A 16,917-nucleotide genomic window follows, 5' to 3' on the forward strand; every position below is an offset into this window, starting at 1 on the left:
GGAATATCTTTTTTTGTGTTTTTAAATTTAATAATTATAGCTGCAAGGGTATATAAGCTTCGGCTTGCCGAAGCTAACTCCCTTTCTTGTTTAATTTGACATTAATTATCCGATCGTTCCTATGACAGCTATATGATTAACTCGTCGGAATTGTTTTAAATTTTATTCAAATTTCTGAAACTTAAGAGAATGATATCGCCAAGAGTTGAAGTTAATATGTAAAAATCGACTGAACTTAACATTTTAATAGGTTAAAAAAAATGGGAGCTATAGGATTTAGTTGTTTGATCCGGCTCGTTCCGACTACCTGCAATAGAAATAAGACTTTTGGGAAGGTTTTATCCTGACAGCTTTAAAACTGAGAGACTAGTTTGTGTGTTTTAGTGATGCTGATCAAGAATATATATGTATACTTTATGGGGTCGGAAACGTCTCCTTCACTGCGCTGCAAGTCTCTGACTGAAATCATTATACCCTCTGCAAGGGTATAAAAATATCGGCAAACAACATAAGCATATCAGTGCATGTATAACTTAATTTAAAATTTATAAATAATAATGTTTAATAATATTTTGTTTTTAAATGAAACGAAAGCGTTTGGAATATTTTTTTAGTATGGTTTCTATATCTTATCAAAATCCTAAACATTTTACTGCGGGAAATAACAGGTATTTGGCCAAAATTGAGCTTTCTGTCCCAGAATGTGTTGTGTAAAAGTAATCTTTGACACTTTCATGACTGGCACAATAAATCCAGTCAGCTTGCCAGTAGTAACATAATTAAAAATTTGACTAAATAAAGTTTTCGTTTATAAGTGTATACACATAATTATACACATATAAGAGTACGCACTTTTTTGGCTTCTTAAAGCTTTAAGCTCAAAATGTTGGGGTTGGTTTTTGCTGTTTTTTCAGTGGTGGTTTTGCCTTTACCTGTAAATGTTTACATTTCTTGTGTTAGACACTAATGTTTTTTTCCAAACATTAAGAATTTATGACTAAGATTTACGGAATGATAGCTAGCAAATTTCATATTGAATAATGGTAAGTCATTCCACAAACCCTTTATTTTAATATAATATTTGTACACTATTAGATACGAAAAAAACGGGATACTATAGTAAAGAAAAACATAATAGACCGAAGCAGCCTTAACAGGATATGTTTCTCATACATGATATTTTCAATGCTTATAATTGCGAACGCCCTCCCTCCCGTGATACGCGTAGGTAAGCATAATGTAATTTTGAAATCATCGAGAAATACTTTTATTTACTATTGATGTTTATATAGGTGCCATATTTACCGAAGATGAACGTGAAAGCAGTATCGAATCGGCGTTTAAATACGCCATTTACCGGATCAACAAGGAAAAAAACCTTCTGCCCAATACACAACTTGTATACGATATTGAGTATGTGCCCCGAGATGACTCGTTTCGCACCACTAAAAAGGTTTGCCGCCAGTTGGAAGCAGGTGTTCAAGCAATCTTTGGTCCAACAGATGCTCTTCTTGCTGGTCATGTTCAATCCATATGCGAAGCTTATGATATACCCCACATTGAAGTTCGAATTGATCTTGAATATAGTTCAAAAGAATTTTCAATCAATTTGTATCCGTCACACACTCTCTTAACTCTAGCATACAGAGATATCATGATGTACTTGAACTGGACGAAGGTGGCAATTATTTATGAAGAAGATTATGGTAATTATCATTTACATACATTTTTAAAGGCCTTGTAATTCTCTGTCTGAAAACAGTATGAACGATTCAATAATTAAAATAATATTTTAAGTATAATGTAATTACACTACAATTACAAATAGTTTAACACTGTGGACGCCAATTTAAGTACTGACGAAGCGCAACAAGATAGTGTGCGAGGCGACTGCTATATATTTGACTCGATCATAACGAGTAATACACGAATCGAAAATTGTTGCCAAAACTAGAGGATTCATTTTTAAGTCCTTATTGTTTTGGGAGAAAGAGCGGTGAAAATGTAATAGTAAAATTTCAAATGTATGCTGTTGGGGCTTGTTGGGATAAATGCCCCAGGCTATTAGCCTAGATTTATATTTACTAAAAAATCGCTTCGCTTTGTTAAAATCCGATGCTCCGTTCAAAAGTTAGGACAAAAACAAGATTTTGAGGGTCTTTTCAAAATTTAGTAGTGACGAAGCGCACCAGGAGAGTGAGCGTTTGCTTGTTTTCTTCAGCCGAGTGCCACGCACAAGACTTCCTTGTCCCTTAATTGAACATCTGAATAATGCGATCTAATTAAAATGAATTTAAATGTAATTAAAAATGTATGTATTTTAAATTCTATATTTTCATAAGCTAAAACTCATTGGAAAAGTTATGAATTTCACAAGTGATTTCACTTGGGACGTGTCACTCGCCAGTGATTTCATAAGTGAAAACTCATTGGAAATATTCGAGATTCATAAGTGATTTCACGTGGGACGTGTCGTCGGCACGTGACAGGCCATACGACAAATGAGTATAAGGAACAAGTGAAATCCCGTGGGACTTCGAAAAATTTTCATTTGAATTTTCACTTGTGAAAAAGTGATTTCACAAGTGAAACTTTTTTTTGGAACGGAAGGGAAAAGACAAAATGTAATTGTATTTCGTGCTGACCGCTGCTTTAAGGGGAATGGTGAAATAAGTATATTGACTTGTTGGTAAATTTGATTAGGTGCTCAATCTGATCTTTTTGCATGGGTTATCGATTATCTCATTATTTTGTACACTTAGATTAGACTGAATCTAAATCACTAAAAAATTAATTTTTTTACTTTCCCTTTTAGGACTATTTAATTTGATGCACTCATCTACTGAGACGAAAGCGGAAATGTATATAAGGCAAGCAAGTCCCGACTCTTATCGTCAAGTCTTACGCGCTATTCGCCAAAAGGAAATTTACAAAATAATAGTGGATACAAATCCATCCAACATTAAAACGTTTTTTAGATCCGTAAGAAGACTTTTTCACTTAAATTATCATATAAACATTGTAATTACTCTTTTATATCAAAAACACTTAACGAAAATATTTTTAAATTTCGATAAATCGTCACTTTGTAATTGTTCTTAGTGTACAGAAAAACAATAAGATAGTTTTTATACTCGTTACTCGTAGAGTAAACAGGCTGAAGGAGGCGTTTCCGACCCCATAAAGTATATATATTCTTGATCAGGATCACTAGCCGAGTCGATCTAGCCATGTCCGTCTGTCCGTCTGTCTGTCTGGATGAACGCTGAGATCTGGGAAACTATGAGAGCTAGGCTATTGAGACTTGGAGTGCAGATTCCTGAGCTCTTACGCAGCGCAAGTTTGTTTCAGTAGAGTGATACGCCCACTCTAACGCCCACAAACCGCCCAAACCTGTGGCGCCCACAATTTTCATGATAAACTGAAATGTGTTAGTCTCGTCAATACCTATCGATTGATCCAAAAAAAAGTTGCCACGCCCACTCTAACGCCCATAACGCTTAAGTCTGTCTACCGCCGGTAGGTGGCGCATTTCAATCTCGCTTTGCTGCTTGCATATCTCCATTTCCCTTTGGTCCCTTTAGCTGAGTAACGGGTATCTGAAGTCGACGTACTCGACTATAGCGTTCTTCCTTGTTTTAATATAATTTGTATACCCTTTCAGAGGATATTACGGTTTTAGTCAGAAGTATGCAACGTAATGAACGATGATTCCGACTCTTTAAAGTATATATATTCCTGATCAGCATTGCTAGACGACTGGTGAATCTAGCCATGTTCCTCTCTCTAGCTATCCGACCGTCTGTCTGCTTTAACGCAAGCTAGTCTCTTAGTTTAATTTTTTTTTTAGTTTATTTTTTTTATTGCAGGTAATATATATGTCAGAACGGGCCGGATTGAACAACTATATCCTATATATCCCATAGGATCGGGAAAAAAAGATTTCGAATTTTTAATAAAATTGTTTTTAATCGGAACACTAATACTATATTCCGCCATAGGAACGGTCGAAAAAATAACAAGAAAATGATACGATAAAAATATAGCTTTGCTGTTTTTAATCATATTCTATTCTACTCTGGAACTTATAATTATTTTACGATTTCAGAATTATGTATTAATCGGAATTATGTATTAATCACATAACTGTTCTAGGAACTATTATTATATTTATATGGTAATATTTCGAATGCACGACTCTGTTATATACATATAAATTTAATTGCACGTATATTAACTTTGGCTTGCCGAAGTTAGCTTTGCTTCTTGTTTTAATAGGGCAGAAACGACAACTTAAAAAAAATATAGTTCTACAAATTTATTTAAACAATATATTTTTAGATTTTACAACTGCAAATGAATGATCACCGATACCACTATATGTTTACGACATTCGTAAGTATATAATATAAATATAACAGTGGTCACCATAGTTCCAAAATTACTTCGAATAGTTATTTGTCTTCATACCCTTGCAGAGGGTACTATGATTTCAGACAGAAGTTTGCAACGCAGAAGGAGACGTTTCCGACCCCATATTTTCTTGATTAGCATCACGAGTCGATCTAGCCATGTCCGTCAGGCCGTCTGTCCGTCCGTTTCTACGCAAACTATTCTCTCAGTTTTAAAGCTATCGGCTTGAAACTTTCCCTTCTTTCCTTTCCTTTCTTTTGCAGGTAGTATATAAGTCGGAACCAACCTGATCGGACAACTATATCTTATAGCTCCCATAGGAATAATCGGAAAAAAAATTTTAAAAAATTATATCTTTGGTGTTTTTTAACATATAACCTCCTACGCTTGGAAATTTAGTTCTGAATTTTGAATTTAATTTTATAAAAATCGGACGACTATATCATATAGCTGCCATAGAAACGATCGGAAAATTGGTGGGAATTCGGTGTCTTTTGACATATTATCTTATACTGTTGGGAATATCATTTTTAAAATTTTTAAGAATTTCGAATTTAATTTAAAAATTATAACTTCAGGGGGATACAAACTTGGGCTTGCCGAAGATAACTTCCTTTCTTGTTTTATGTTTATTTATTCTCTCTTAACAATTGTGTTAAACATAGAAATCTCATTCCGTATTCTTATTGTTTCATACTGGACAGCCATTTCGTATATGTTGTACAAAAATTATAATTAGAAGGTTTAATTTTAGTTTAATTTTGTAATAATAATTTTATAATTCCAACAGGACTTGGAAACATATGATTTAGAGGATTTTAGATATAACAGCGTAAATATAACTGCATTTCGATTGGTGGATGTTAATAGCAAAAGATATCTAGAAGTAATAGATCAAATGCAGAAATTACAACACAATGGATTACAAAGTATAAATGGAATTCCTTACATACAGGTAAAATAAAAAAGACAGTTCCTGAATCAATTTGTATAATATTTTTCTATCAATTTTAGACAGAGTCCGCTTTAATGTTTGATTCGGTATACGCTTTTGCCTCTGGGTTACACTTTTTAAATTTAGATAGTCGTCCAAATTTTTCTGTCAAAAACCTCTCTTGCACCTCCGACCAAACCTGGGATGATGGGATTTCATTGTATAACCAAATAAATGCTGTAAGTATTCAAGTATTATTTGTTTTAAGTTAAAAAAATGTAATATAGTTATAAGTAAAAGCTGAACATAATTAAAAACCAGGTCGCTGCCTATTAAAGTCTAATTTTTACGAAGGCGGCCTCATTATATGTATATGTTATAAACTATCTTACCGCGTCGCCACTTTGTGCGGGCTTAAGAAACTGCTAAACAGGTTTTAAAAAGGGGAACACTATAATAAATTCTGTTGATGCTGGCCCTGTTATCCCTTGCCCCGTTTCTTCACTGCCCTTGCCTTTGCTCCTTTCCGTAGAAGCCCCTGGGTGCATTATTATTTTTTTATAGCAAATCGTTATTAAAGTGTTATATTATATTACGCAAGGCGGCACAATTCTGTATTTTTCTTGTCTCACGAGTAATCACTTCAAAATTTGAAATCACATCTGAGTTTAGAGAAAACCGTGGTTAAAAATCGACCTTTAACCATTTTTAAGGCTTAATTACAAATAGTCCCTCCATAGCCTTCCTTGGTCAAATTGACTTGAGCAGAAAGATTTGTAGCTATAAAAAATATGACTTTACTATTTGTATATCTATTTGTTTTAGCAGCAATCCTGTCGGCTTTTGCCCAATCGTATAAGAAGGCTACACTCAGAAAAATAAATTACCTAAAATGGCCTACAATTTAAGTCCATGAATGGCCTAAAATGTAGGTTTTCAAGGCCTAAAAATTTTAGGTCCCTATAGCCTAAAATTTGACCAATTTTTGGCCTAGATTTTAGGCAATCGGATGCCTAAAACTAGTATATATACTACAAAAATAACTTGTTGCATTTGCATTTTGCCACGAAACAAAATCATATGGACTTGGCTCAGGGGGACAAGTGGTGCGTCCCGACAACTTCTTATTCTCGGGATTCGAAGTTCGATTCCTGACAAAAACACATTTTATTAAAGTAAATCTGACATATGATTCAAAACCATATTAGATTTAAAATCGCTAAATACATATTTAATTTATTTATATACTTTTATTTAATATGTTTCCTAAAAACTTTTGGCTTACTTTTGCCCTAACGAGTATCCGAACCGGTGTCCTCTTATATCAGAGGCACACGCCTTACGCATTGGACCATCGCACCATGTAACGCATGAGAGTGTAAGTTCAAGTTACAAGTAACGCATCGGACTCTCGCGCGAAATATACAATATTATAATGGTGATAAATTAAAATAAATAAATGTTATTAATATTATGAGTAAACATTTAACTTTTTTTTTAATATCCCATTTTTAGGGCATATATGGCCTAAAATGTTCAATTTTTTAATAATACGGCTCAGTTCATTTTTCTTAAAATAGTACCTTAAATAATTGATTAAATAATTATAAGCAATACAATTAATTTTTGGTTAGGTCCAATATCAATATATAACAGACATATTAAGTATAAAAGGATTTCCACTGTCAAATATTTTTCGGCATAATGCAATAATTATAACGCCCACGACGAGCTAAAATATTAGGCCATTTGTTACCAAAAAAGTAGGACAAAAAGTCAAAAAATATAAATTTTTGGGTAGTACATGACCTAAAAATGAACTTTTAGTCCATTTTCGGCGGCTTGTGTGCGTTACAGTGGGCGTGGCACATTAGCGTAACAAACGTGGAATGTAAAGTCCCAACTAGATATCAGCGGCCATATGGACGATATTTTTAAAAAACCCACATTGTTTGGCGGTTCTTTTTTTATTTTGCTGCGTAAAACTTTGGAAGCTGTATAGGGACACTGGGCATATCCGTTGTTAGATTTAGATCCCTTATGGACTGTTGCGTAAAAATTTGGGTCTGGGCGTATCCCCCTTAATTTTTCGTCCCAAATTATAAAATCTTTACATATTACTACAAATTTTAAATTTCGTTTTTCAGGCTATTACAGACGGGTTAACTGGAAATATAAATTTTGTGGAAGGTCGCCGGGACAAATTTAAACTTGATATTCTAAAATTGAAGCAAGAAAAAATTCAAAAGGTGGGATACTGGCAGCCCGAGAGCGGTGTTAACATCTCGGACCCAACGGCTTTCTACGATTCCAATATCGCAAATATAACATTGGTCGTTATGACAAGACAGGTGGGTTGAAAAATATAATTAGTTGTTAAAAATGCATTTGAGACTAACCTTATTTTAGGTATTTTTTGAAAATCGATTAGTTCAAAGATAAATTGTCGACAGAAGCGCCTTTGATTTGGAATTCACAAGATCCAAGCAAATTGAATTCCTATATATTTGTACATATATATACATATATATGTATATGTACAGGTTTTGACTAGAACTTGATTTCAACGAAACCGTTCGATTTAGATTTAGGTGTTTCGGTAATCAATCGAATTACTTTTTCCAATAATTCCATGAAATAGTAATAAAAGTATGTGCATAAAAATTATTTAAAAAAGAGTAGTGAGTAGTAGTGTGTAGTACAGTCAGGTGCTATTTATACCCGTTACTCGAGGAGTATAAGGGCAGGTAGGAGGAAGTGTTTTCGACCACATAAAGATTCTTGGGCTTCCTACGCAAGTTCGTTTCAGCAGGGTGCTAAGCACTAAAACCCATCCGACTGAATACACACACTTTCTAATATGTTTTCGTATTTAAGCTTCTTGCATACAAAGGTATATTCTATTGTAGCGTGCCGAATAAAAACTTTTTTTTTTTTATTTAGTCGGATGTACAATCATTTTTCGTCACAAAATTGTATATCAGAAGTTTTGTATGTTGAAGGTGCGATCGTCACGACCCCTTACCTCGTTAAGAGGTGCTTTTGTGTGACATCAGAAGTTTTTGCTTTAAACATCAATTATAAAATCAGAGTTTTATTCACTTTTTCTGTAATACGCATACTCGTATGAGCTATAATAATAGCATTAAAATTAATTATATATTTCCGTTGGTAAGGCCAAGTCGTTACTTGGTTACTTAGTAACTTTGTAACTGTATGCCGTACTAGGGCATACTACTTAAGCTTAGAAAACGTTTTTCTAGGAACTTAAATAAAGTCGGTGTAGTTAGACATCGGAAATTCAACGTATTACATTTTTTATAGTATTCATAATTAATTTATTTTAACTATTTGTTGTTTTTCATTTTCGATAGCAAACTTCTAAATATCTAATAATATTTTTTTATACCCTTGCAGAGGGTATATTGATTTCAGTCAGAAGTTTGCAACGCAGTGGAGGAGACGTTTCCGACCCCATAAAGTGTATATATTCTTGATCATCATGACTAGACGAGTCGATCTAGCCATGTCCGTCTGTCCGTCTGTCCGTCTGTCCGTCCGTTTCTACGCAAACTAGTCTCTCAGTTTTAAAGCTATCGGGCTGAAACTTTCCCAAAAGTCTTATATCTTTTGCAGGTAGTATATAAGTCGGAACCAGCCGAATCGGACAACTATATCTTATAGCTCCCATAGGAATAATCGGGCGAAAAAATTAAAAAAAATTATATCTTTGGTGTTTTTTAGCATATAACCTCCTAAGCTTGGAAATAACATTTTTTAATTAGTTTTGAGTTTTGAATTAAATTTTATCGAAATCGGACGACTATATCATATAGCTGCCATAGGAACGATCGGAAAATTTGTGGAAAAATAATATGAAACAAATTGTAGCTTCGGTGTTTTTCAACATTTAACCTCCAACGCTTGGAAATAACATTTTTTAATTAGTTCTGAATTTCGAATTTAATTTTATCAAAATCGGACGACTATATCATATAGCTGCCATAGGAACGACCGGAAAATTGGTAGGAAAATAATATGAAACAAACTATAGCTTCGGTGTTTTTTAACATATAACCTCCTACGCTTGGAAATAACATTTTTTAATTAGTTCTGAATTTCGAATTTAATTTTATCAAAATCGGACGACTATATCATATAGCTGCTATAGGAACGATCGGAAAATTGGTAGGAAAATAATATGAAACAAATTATAGCTTCGGTGTTTTTTGACATATTATCTTATACTATTGGGAATATCATTTTTTGTGTTTTTAAATTTAATAATTATAGCTGCAAGGGTATATAAGCTTCGGCTTGCCGAAGCTAACTTCCTTTCTTGTTTTTTCATAAAGTTTAATGTTTTGACGTAGGCGTTGTAGGCGTTAGAGTGGACGTATGTAGCCAGGTTTGGGCGGTTTGTGTGCGTTAGACGGGACTTTGCGGATACAAATTTGTGCTGTGCAGGAAACTCGAAATCTGCATGTTTAATCCCAACATTTCAGCTTTTGTAGTTCAAGCAGATGAACGGGAGTTTTTAAAGCACATTTTTATTATAACGGTTCAAAGAGGGTCAAAACAGACAATTTTTGAATGATGAAATATTTTATCTGTTCAAATTTTGTAAGTCTTTACTGTTGTATTTTTTTAGGAGCGCCCATATGTTATGGTTAAAGAAGACACAAATCTTACCGGAAATATAAGGTTTGAAGGATTTTGTATTGATCTTCTTAAAGCGATCGCTCAACAAGTTGGGTTTCAATACAAAATTGAATTAGTTCCCGATAATATGTATGGAGTTTACATACCAGAGACTAATTCATGGAATGGAATTGTGCAAGAGTTAATGGAACGGGCAAGTATATACCTTAAAATTCAAATCTTCTTACACTGCTCTTAATAAGGGCCTTAATTATTTTTTATTGTCAATAAATAAATACTTCAGCGCGCTGATCTTGCTGTAGCCTCAATGACAATTAACTATGCTCGGGAGAGTGTTATTGACTTTACAAAACCATTTATGAATTTGGGCATTGGTATACTTTTTAAGGTAAACCTATAAACTTTTCAATACAACTAATTAAGTTTTTTATATGTGTAGTTGAGCAAAACAGTAGATTACAATTTTTAAATTCCCTTCACATATGTGGCCAAATTTAATAGGTACCAACAAGTCAACCCACACGACTGTTCTCCTTTATGAATCCTTTGGCAATCGAGATATGGCTTTATGTGCTAGCTGCTTATATATTAGTATCTTTCGCGCTCTTTGTGATGGCTCGATTTTCTCCATATGAGTGGAAAAACCCCCACCCATGCTACAAGGAAACGGATATAGTGGAAAATCAGTTTTCCATATCAAACAGTTTTTGGTTTATAACAGGAACATTCCTACGCCAAGGATCTGGACTTAATCCAAAGGTATACATAAACCCAATCATATATTATAGGTTTTAAAATATTAAGGTTAATTTATATGTATGTATATTTTTTGCGAGTATTCTAGCTTGATCGAAATTTGAAATGATAATTGTATTAATTGTTGGTGTATTTCAGATTTCAGATCGAGCTCAAACGAAATTTTTTTCGTTTCTTTCTCCTCTTGCTTTTGAAATTTGGTTTTATATTGCATTTGGATATGTTTTTGTATCAATCTGCATATGGATTGTCGCTCGATTATCACCGATAGAATGGGTAAATTCAAAGCCACCATGTTCTATGGCTTGTGACCATATACTGCGCGAAATTCAAAAAGAAAATTGCTACGACGAACAATTGGAATTAACACAGAAAAAAAGATTATCAGAACATGACGAAGAAGTATATTTAAATTCAGCACACAAAATAAGCAAACCCAATGAATTTGTTGAACGTGATGATACTTTATGTGGACGTGGAACATTACCGTTACCACTATCTAATGAAGCTGATGAAGATGTCCCGGATGAAAATACAGTGGATTTAGTTCGAATACAAAACAATTTCACCTTAAAAAATAGTTTTTGGTTTGCCATTGGCGCTCTTATGCAGCAAGGCTCTGACTTATATCCTAGGGTACGACAAACGATATATTCTTAAAAATGAGTGCGAAAAAATTATGAAATCCAAAATTTTAAGGAAATAACAAGAAAATATTATAGCCTGGATATTATAGTCTTAGAAATGTACATTTGGATTTGTAACTTACTCTAGTGGTATATGTTTTTATTACCCATGCAAGTTTGACTGTATATAAGTATACAGGTAAATGTTTTGGAATTAAGCTGTTATAATCCAAAGTAAAGTGAGGTGTGGTGCTCCCAGTGGCCATTGCCCGTCATGAACTTATTTGTGTTATTGTCAATTTGTTAGTATTTTTTTTTAGAAATTATACAGCAGTTAGCTATTTTGCTCATATCATAACTTAGATATTTTGGTTTACAATAAGTATAAAAATTATATAAGCAACTTACCAAAATTGATAGGTAAATTTTATAGTGCAAATCATATAGTGTCCTCGACACCAACACGTTTCTGGCGTTATTTGTTATTATTTTTTATGTTGTAAACCAATTTTTAAATTATAAATGTATATCCCATTTATTAAAAAAGGGAAATAAGTCAAAAATAATCTCGATTTTGAGTTAAAGACGCAGAAATGATCTATGTGGAATAATCTATGTAGTTCAAAATGTATTCCGACTTTGACCGCTTTGGTGGCAGCTTAAGCTGAAACAACAGCGACTCGAGATGAAAACACTTATGCTTTCATCTCGAATCGCTGTTGTTTCAGATATGTCACTTTTCAAGTAAATGAGCGATAGGTCGATTCTAAAGCAGCTTCATAATATAGTCTATAATATTATTAAGCCCCAAGTTTTTTTAATTTTCAGAAAATAATATTACATCTCTTCCTTAAATGTGGTTCGAATATCTAAAAATTATTTTTCTTGAATATTTTACGTAGTGGTTACATTTAATTCCAAAACCAATTTTGCTTTTCCTTTTAGGCTACCTCGACTCGGATTGTTGGTGGATGCTGGTTCTTTTTTTGCCTTATAATTATATCCTCGTACACTGCCAACTTAGCTGCATTTTTAACAGTTGAACGGATGATTTCACCTATAGAAAGCGCTTCTGACTTGGCAGAGCAAACAGAAATATCATATGGAACTTTAGAAGGTGGATCAACAATGACATTTTTTAGGGTAATTATTTTGAAGAGCATTTTAAGTATAAACAGCTTCAACCGCTTTAATAGTGCCTTGACTATCTTACTTGTGAACTCTGCCAATCAATTAATAATCAAGAGAGAAAGCTGTGGTCGGTGCCCTCGACTATCATATATACTCATCATTATCGTTATATATTGCGTAGCTAAAGTTAGTGCGAGGGTTCCTAAGATTGTACACCACACCAAACACGCCACCTACCGTCGATTTCTTTATTTGCCTATAATGGTCCGATTTCAAAAATTTTTGGCATGTACGTTGTACTTATAATCAAAACAAAATCCCTTTTTCAAAATCTTTAAAAATGTGCGCGCTAGAGAGGTTTTTGTGTTATGTGACTTGGTAAAGTAATAGTATAGGAAACCTGCTGAGTCTCGACGGACGGACAGATGGAAATGGCTAGTTCGATTCGGCTAGTGATCCTGATTAAGAATATAAAGACACCGCAGCGCACACCATCGCCAGAAAAAATACTTAGGAGCGACGAATAAATATTGCTGAAGCTAGCAAAAGTCTTTAAAAACTTCAAAATTGTTGTACTCAGGTGTGCCCCAGAGAATTCGGAAAGTAACTTTCAAAAACAACAACAACACATAACTATATATTGAGATCACGGGAAGGTGGCGCATTTCAATCTCGCTTTGCTGCTTGCATATCTCCATTTCCCTTTGGTCCCTTTAGCTGAGTGACGGGTATCTGATAGTCGAGGTACTCAACTATAGCGTTCTTCCTTGTTTCAAAAATAGTTTGTTGATAATTTCCATGGGAGCTATACGGTAGCTGTCCGAGCAGGCTCGTCCCGACTTATATACTGCATATACCTGCAATAGAAATAAGACCTTTGGGAAGGTTTTATCCCGGTAACTTAAAAACTGAGACTAGTTTACGTAGAAGCGGACAGACGGATATGGCTAGATCGACTCGTCTAGTGATGCTGATCAAGAATATATATACATTATGGTGTCGGAAACGTCTTTTTCTACACGTTAAATACTTTCAGATGAATCTAGTATAAAAAGTTTTTTTGGTACCAGAACATATATTTAGCTCACACGCAGACATAGTTTTTCGCGTTCGGTTCACACGTTTTTTGAACAATGCGAACTGTTTAGAAACAAATAAAATCGGTTTTTTTGTTGAGCAAATACCTATGTATGTGTACCCTTCGGAAACCAAGTAAACAGTTCATATATGACTATTAGCTCAATGGGTCTTAAAGGGCCTTTCAAGGTCTGCTAGCACACCTATATTTTTATAACTTTATTTTTATTTTAGGATTCTAAAATTGGTATATATCAAAAAATGTGGCGTTATATGGAGAATCGGAAAGCAGCCGTATTTGTTAAAACGTACGAAGATGGAATTAAGCGTGTAATGGAAGGAAGCTACGCATTTTTAATGGAATCTACCATGCTCGACTATGCAGTTCAACGTGATTGTAATCTAACCCAAATAGGTGGCTTGCTGGATTCCAAGGGTTACGGCATCGCCACACCCAAAGGATCTCCTTGGAGAGATAAAATTTCACTTGCCATTTTGGAGCTACAAGAAAAAGGTATTATTCAAATATTATATGATAAATGGTGGAAAAATACGGGTGACGTTTGCAACAGAGATGATAAGAGCAAGGAGTCCAAGGCCAATGCACTGGGAGTAGAAAATATTGGTAAGATTTGTTAAGATTTTTAATATAAAAGTGTGTTCAATGTGGTATTTTAGGTGGAGTATTTGTTGTCCTTCTCTGTGGACTTGCTCTTGCCGTTGTCGTGGCTATATTTGAGTTTTGCTGGAACTCCAGAAAAAATTTGAATACCGAAAATCAATCTCTGTGCTCAGAAATGGCACAAGAACTTCGTTTTGCAATGCACTGCCACGGATCAAAATCAAAGCATAGACCACGAAAACGGAATTGCTTAAAATGCTCATCTGGACCAACATACGTACCGAGTAATATGAGTATGCCAAATGTCGGCGTTCACTATAATTATTTTAATTAATTTGGATTCTGCTGACACATGTTAATTGAAATAAATAGTGAAATTGAATTATTTTTTTATTTGTACATTTTAAAATAAAATTAAACTTAAGTATTAAATCGTAATTTGATACATTTTAAAACTTCCTTACGAGTTTGAGATTCGTCATATTTCTCTTTCAGAATTTTGTTCTAGTGACTGTTAGGGGCTGTCCAAATATAACGGTACTACGATACTACATATTTGTTACTACGTATTTGTACTCCTGTGGAAAATAATTTTTTTGGATTACAAGGTATGCGTTAAACATCAGAAAAACTATAATTACGTAATACATATATAGACAGCCCCTTATGGATCTGTACAGTCATGCTGTAAACAGCTCCAGCAAACGTTTTTCGGCAGCGGCAGCTTTTGCGATTTCCGACCCAATAACGACGAGGCGACCTTATTTCCTCCTCCCTATAGAAGCCGGCGCATCCTCTATCTCCGCTACTTAGCAGCTGGTGAAGGAGGAGTCCTCAATGGAGAGCTCGTCGGAGATCGAGCGATGTCCCATGTTCCTTTCCACTGAGATTCTCTTCAACTATTCTGCGAACTTGCCCGTTGTGGTATTGCTTTCTGTCGGTCAAGTCCCACAATAATGGGCAACACTATGGATTAGGCGTCCTTTTTCATCTGCACTGACCTCCTTAAGCCGTTTTGGGTTTTTTTCTTCCATTTTTATACCCGTTACTCGTAGAGTAAAAGGGTATACTAGATTCGTCGGAAAGTATGTAACAGGCAGAAGGAAGCGTTTCCGACCCCATAAAGTATATATATTCTTGATCAGGATCACTAGCCGAGTCGATCTAGCCATGTCCGTCTGTCCGTCTGTCCGTCTGTCCGTCTGTCCGTCTGTCTGTCCGTCCGGATGAACGCTGAGATCTCGGAAACTATAAGAGCTAGGCTATTGAGATTAGGCCTGCAGATTCCTGAGCTTCTTACGCAGCGCAAGTTTGTTTCAGCAGAGTGCCACGCCCACTATAACGCCCACAAACCGCCCAAAACTGTGGCTCCTACAGTTTTCATGCTAGAATAAAAATTTTAACTGAAATGTCTTGTTCTCATCAATACCTATCGATTGACCCAAAAAAAAGTTTGCCACGCCCACTTGAACGCCCACAAACCGCCCACAAACTTCAAAAAATCGTAAATATGAACGCGGATATCTTGGAAAATATCAAAGATTGAGAAATGGGATTTCAGATTTAGATTCCTTAGGCTTAAGCGCAGCGCAATTTTGTCACGCGAATATGCCACGCCCACTAGAACGCCTACAAACCGCCCAAACCTGTGGCGCCCACAATTTTCACGCTAGATCAAAAATTTTAACTGAAATGTATTGGTCTTGTCAATACCCATCGATTAATCCAAAAAAAACTTTGCCACGCCCACTCTAACGCCCACAACGCTTAAATCTGTCTACCGCCGGTAGGTGGCGCATTTCAATCTCGCTTTGCTGCTTGCATATCTCCATTTTCCTTTGGTCCCTTTAGCTGAGTAACGGGTATCTGATAGTCGAGGTACTCGACTATAGCGTTCTTCCTTGTTAATATTTAATTTCATCACCGCTTCTACACAAACACCGCCAAACATTAAATTTCTTATTCTTTGGGCCGCGGCTAACGGCGTTCATCAAAAATTCACTCGCGAAATCTAGTATTTTTTCTGGCATTTCCTTAGCTCATCTGAGTACCGCGCTGAAAAAGCAGATCCGACGAAAAGCTTTAGCCGCCTGTTTTCCTCTCGCTCACTCCTATGGTTAGCTCGCGGTTTTCGTCGATGTGAGTACTAGGCTTGGGTTTCGATGAACGTCGTAAGCCGCCGCGCGAATTTAAACTTTGTGGGGGGTTCGTTTAGAAGCGTTGTTGAAAGGAAAAATTAAATATTAAAGGCACAACTAAAAACACCTGGAGGAGATCAGTGCAGATGGAAACAGACATCTAATCCAAGCCTTATTCAAGTTAACCATTATTGTGGGACTTGACCACAGGGATCAATACTGTGGTATTGTGGGTAAATTCGCAGAATAATGGAAATGCTGGAGATAATCCAATCGAGAAGCCCATTGGGAAGGAGCAATCCGAGTGTGAATTCGCTCCCTACATAGATTTGCTGCCGGACGGGTCAACGCAAAGAAAGTAGGTTCTGGCCAAAAGAATTTTGTTTCGTTGTACTAATAACCACCTGTAACACGATCTCCGAAGAGCTCTCCATTAAGGAATCGTTGGAATCCACCACCAACAGACACTTGGCAGCTAAAGTGAAGATTAAGGACGCGATGGCTTGTATAGGGAGCCATTACCAGCCATTGCCAGCATGCTGGGCGGCATCCTACAGC

The 16,917-nt window shown here is 35.3% G+C and overlaps 1 protein-coding gene across 6 annotated transcripts; it reads left to right on the top strand.

Annotated features, from left to right (window-relative positions):
- The first annotated feature begins 914 nt into the window (after positions 1 to 914).
- Positions 915 to 14,620, top strand: LOC119550917 (glutamate receptor ionotropic, kainate 2). 6 transcript variants are annotated; one of them, XM_037859956.1, is made up of 15 exons: positions 915 to 1,043; positions 1,096 to 1,228; positions 1,293 to 1,706; positions 2,816 to 2,982; positions 4,342 to 4,395; positions 5,204 to 5,368; positions 5,428 to 5,586; positions 7,495 to 7,698; positions 9,999 to 10,202; positions 10,293 to 10,397; positions 10,511 to 10,768; positions 10,904 to 11,401; positions 12,337 to 12,534; positions 13,834 to 14,224; positions 14,278 to 14,620. In XM_037859956.1, exons 1-15 carry the CDS (start codon positions 1,041 to 1,043, stop codon positions 14,553 to 14,555), a joined length of 3,231 nt encoding a protein of 1,076 aa, XP_037715884.1. In that variant the 5' UTR covers positions 915 to 1,040; the 3' UTR covers positions 14,556 to 14,620. The 6 variants fall into 6 exon arrangements, with proteins under 6 accessions (XP_037715884.1, XP_037716050.1, XP_037715964.1 ...); XM_037860122.1 differs by lacking the exon at positions 10,511 to 10,768; XM_037860036.1 differs by lacking the exon at positions 4,342 to 4,395.
- The last annotated feature ends 2,297 nt before the right edge of the window (positions 14,621 to 16,917 follow it).

The sequence above is a fragment of the Drosophila subpulchrella genome, chromosome 4, assembly GCF_014743375.2.
Source record: "Drosophila subpulchrella strain 33 F10 #4 breed RU33 chromosome 4, RU_Dsub_v1.1 Primary Assembly, whole genome shotgun sequence".
NCBI classification, from domain to species: Eukaryota; Metazoa; Arthropoda; class Insecta; order Diptera; family Drosophilidae; genus Drosophila; species Drosophila subpulchrella.

Bases quoted from the DNA above. Each gene is read 5' to 3' on its own strand.
- LOC119550917 (XM_037859956.1), top strand. The intron at 5,369-5,427 runs GTAAAATAAAAA...TATCAATTTTAG, and splicing joins ATGGAATTCCTTACATACAG to ACAGAGTCCGCTTTAATGTT. The intron at 7,699-9,998 runs GTGGGTTGAAAA...GTATTTTTTTAG, and splicing joins TGGTCGTTATGACAAGACAG to GAGCGCCCATATGTTATGGT.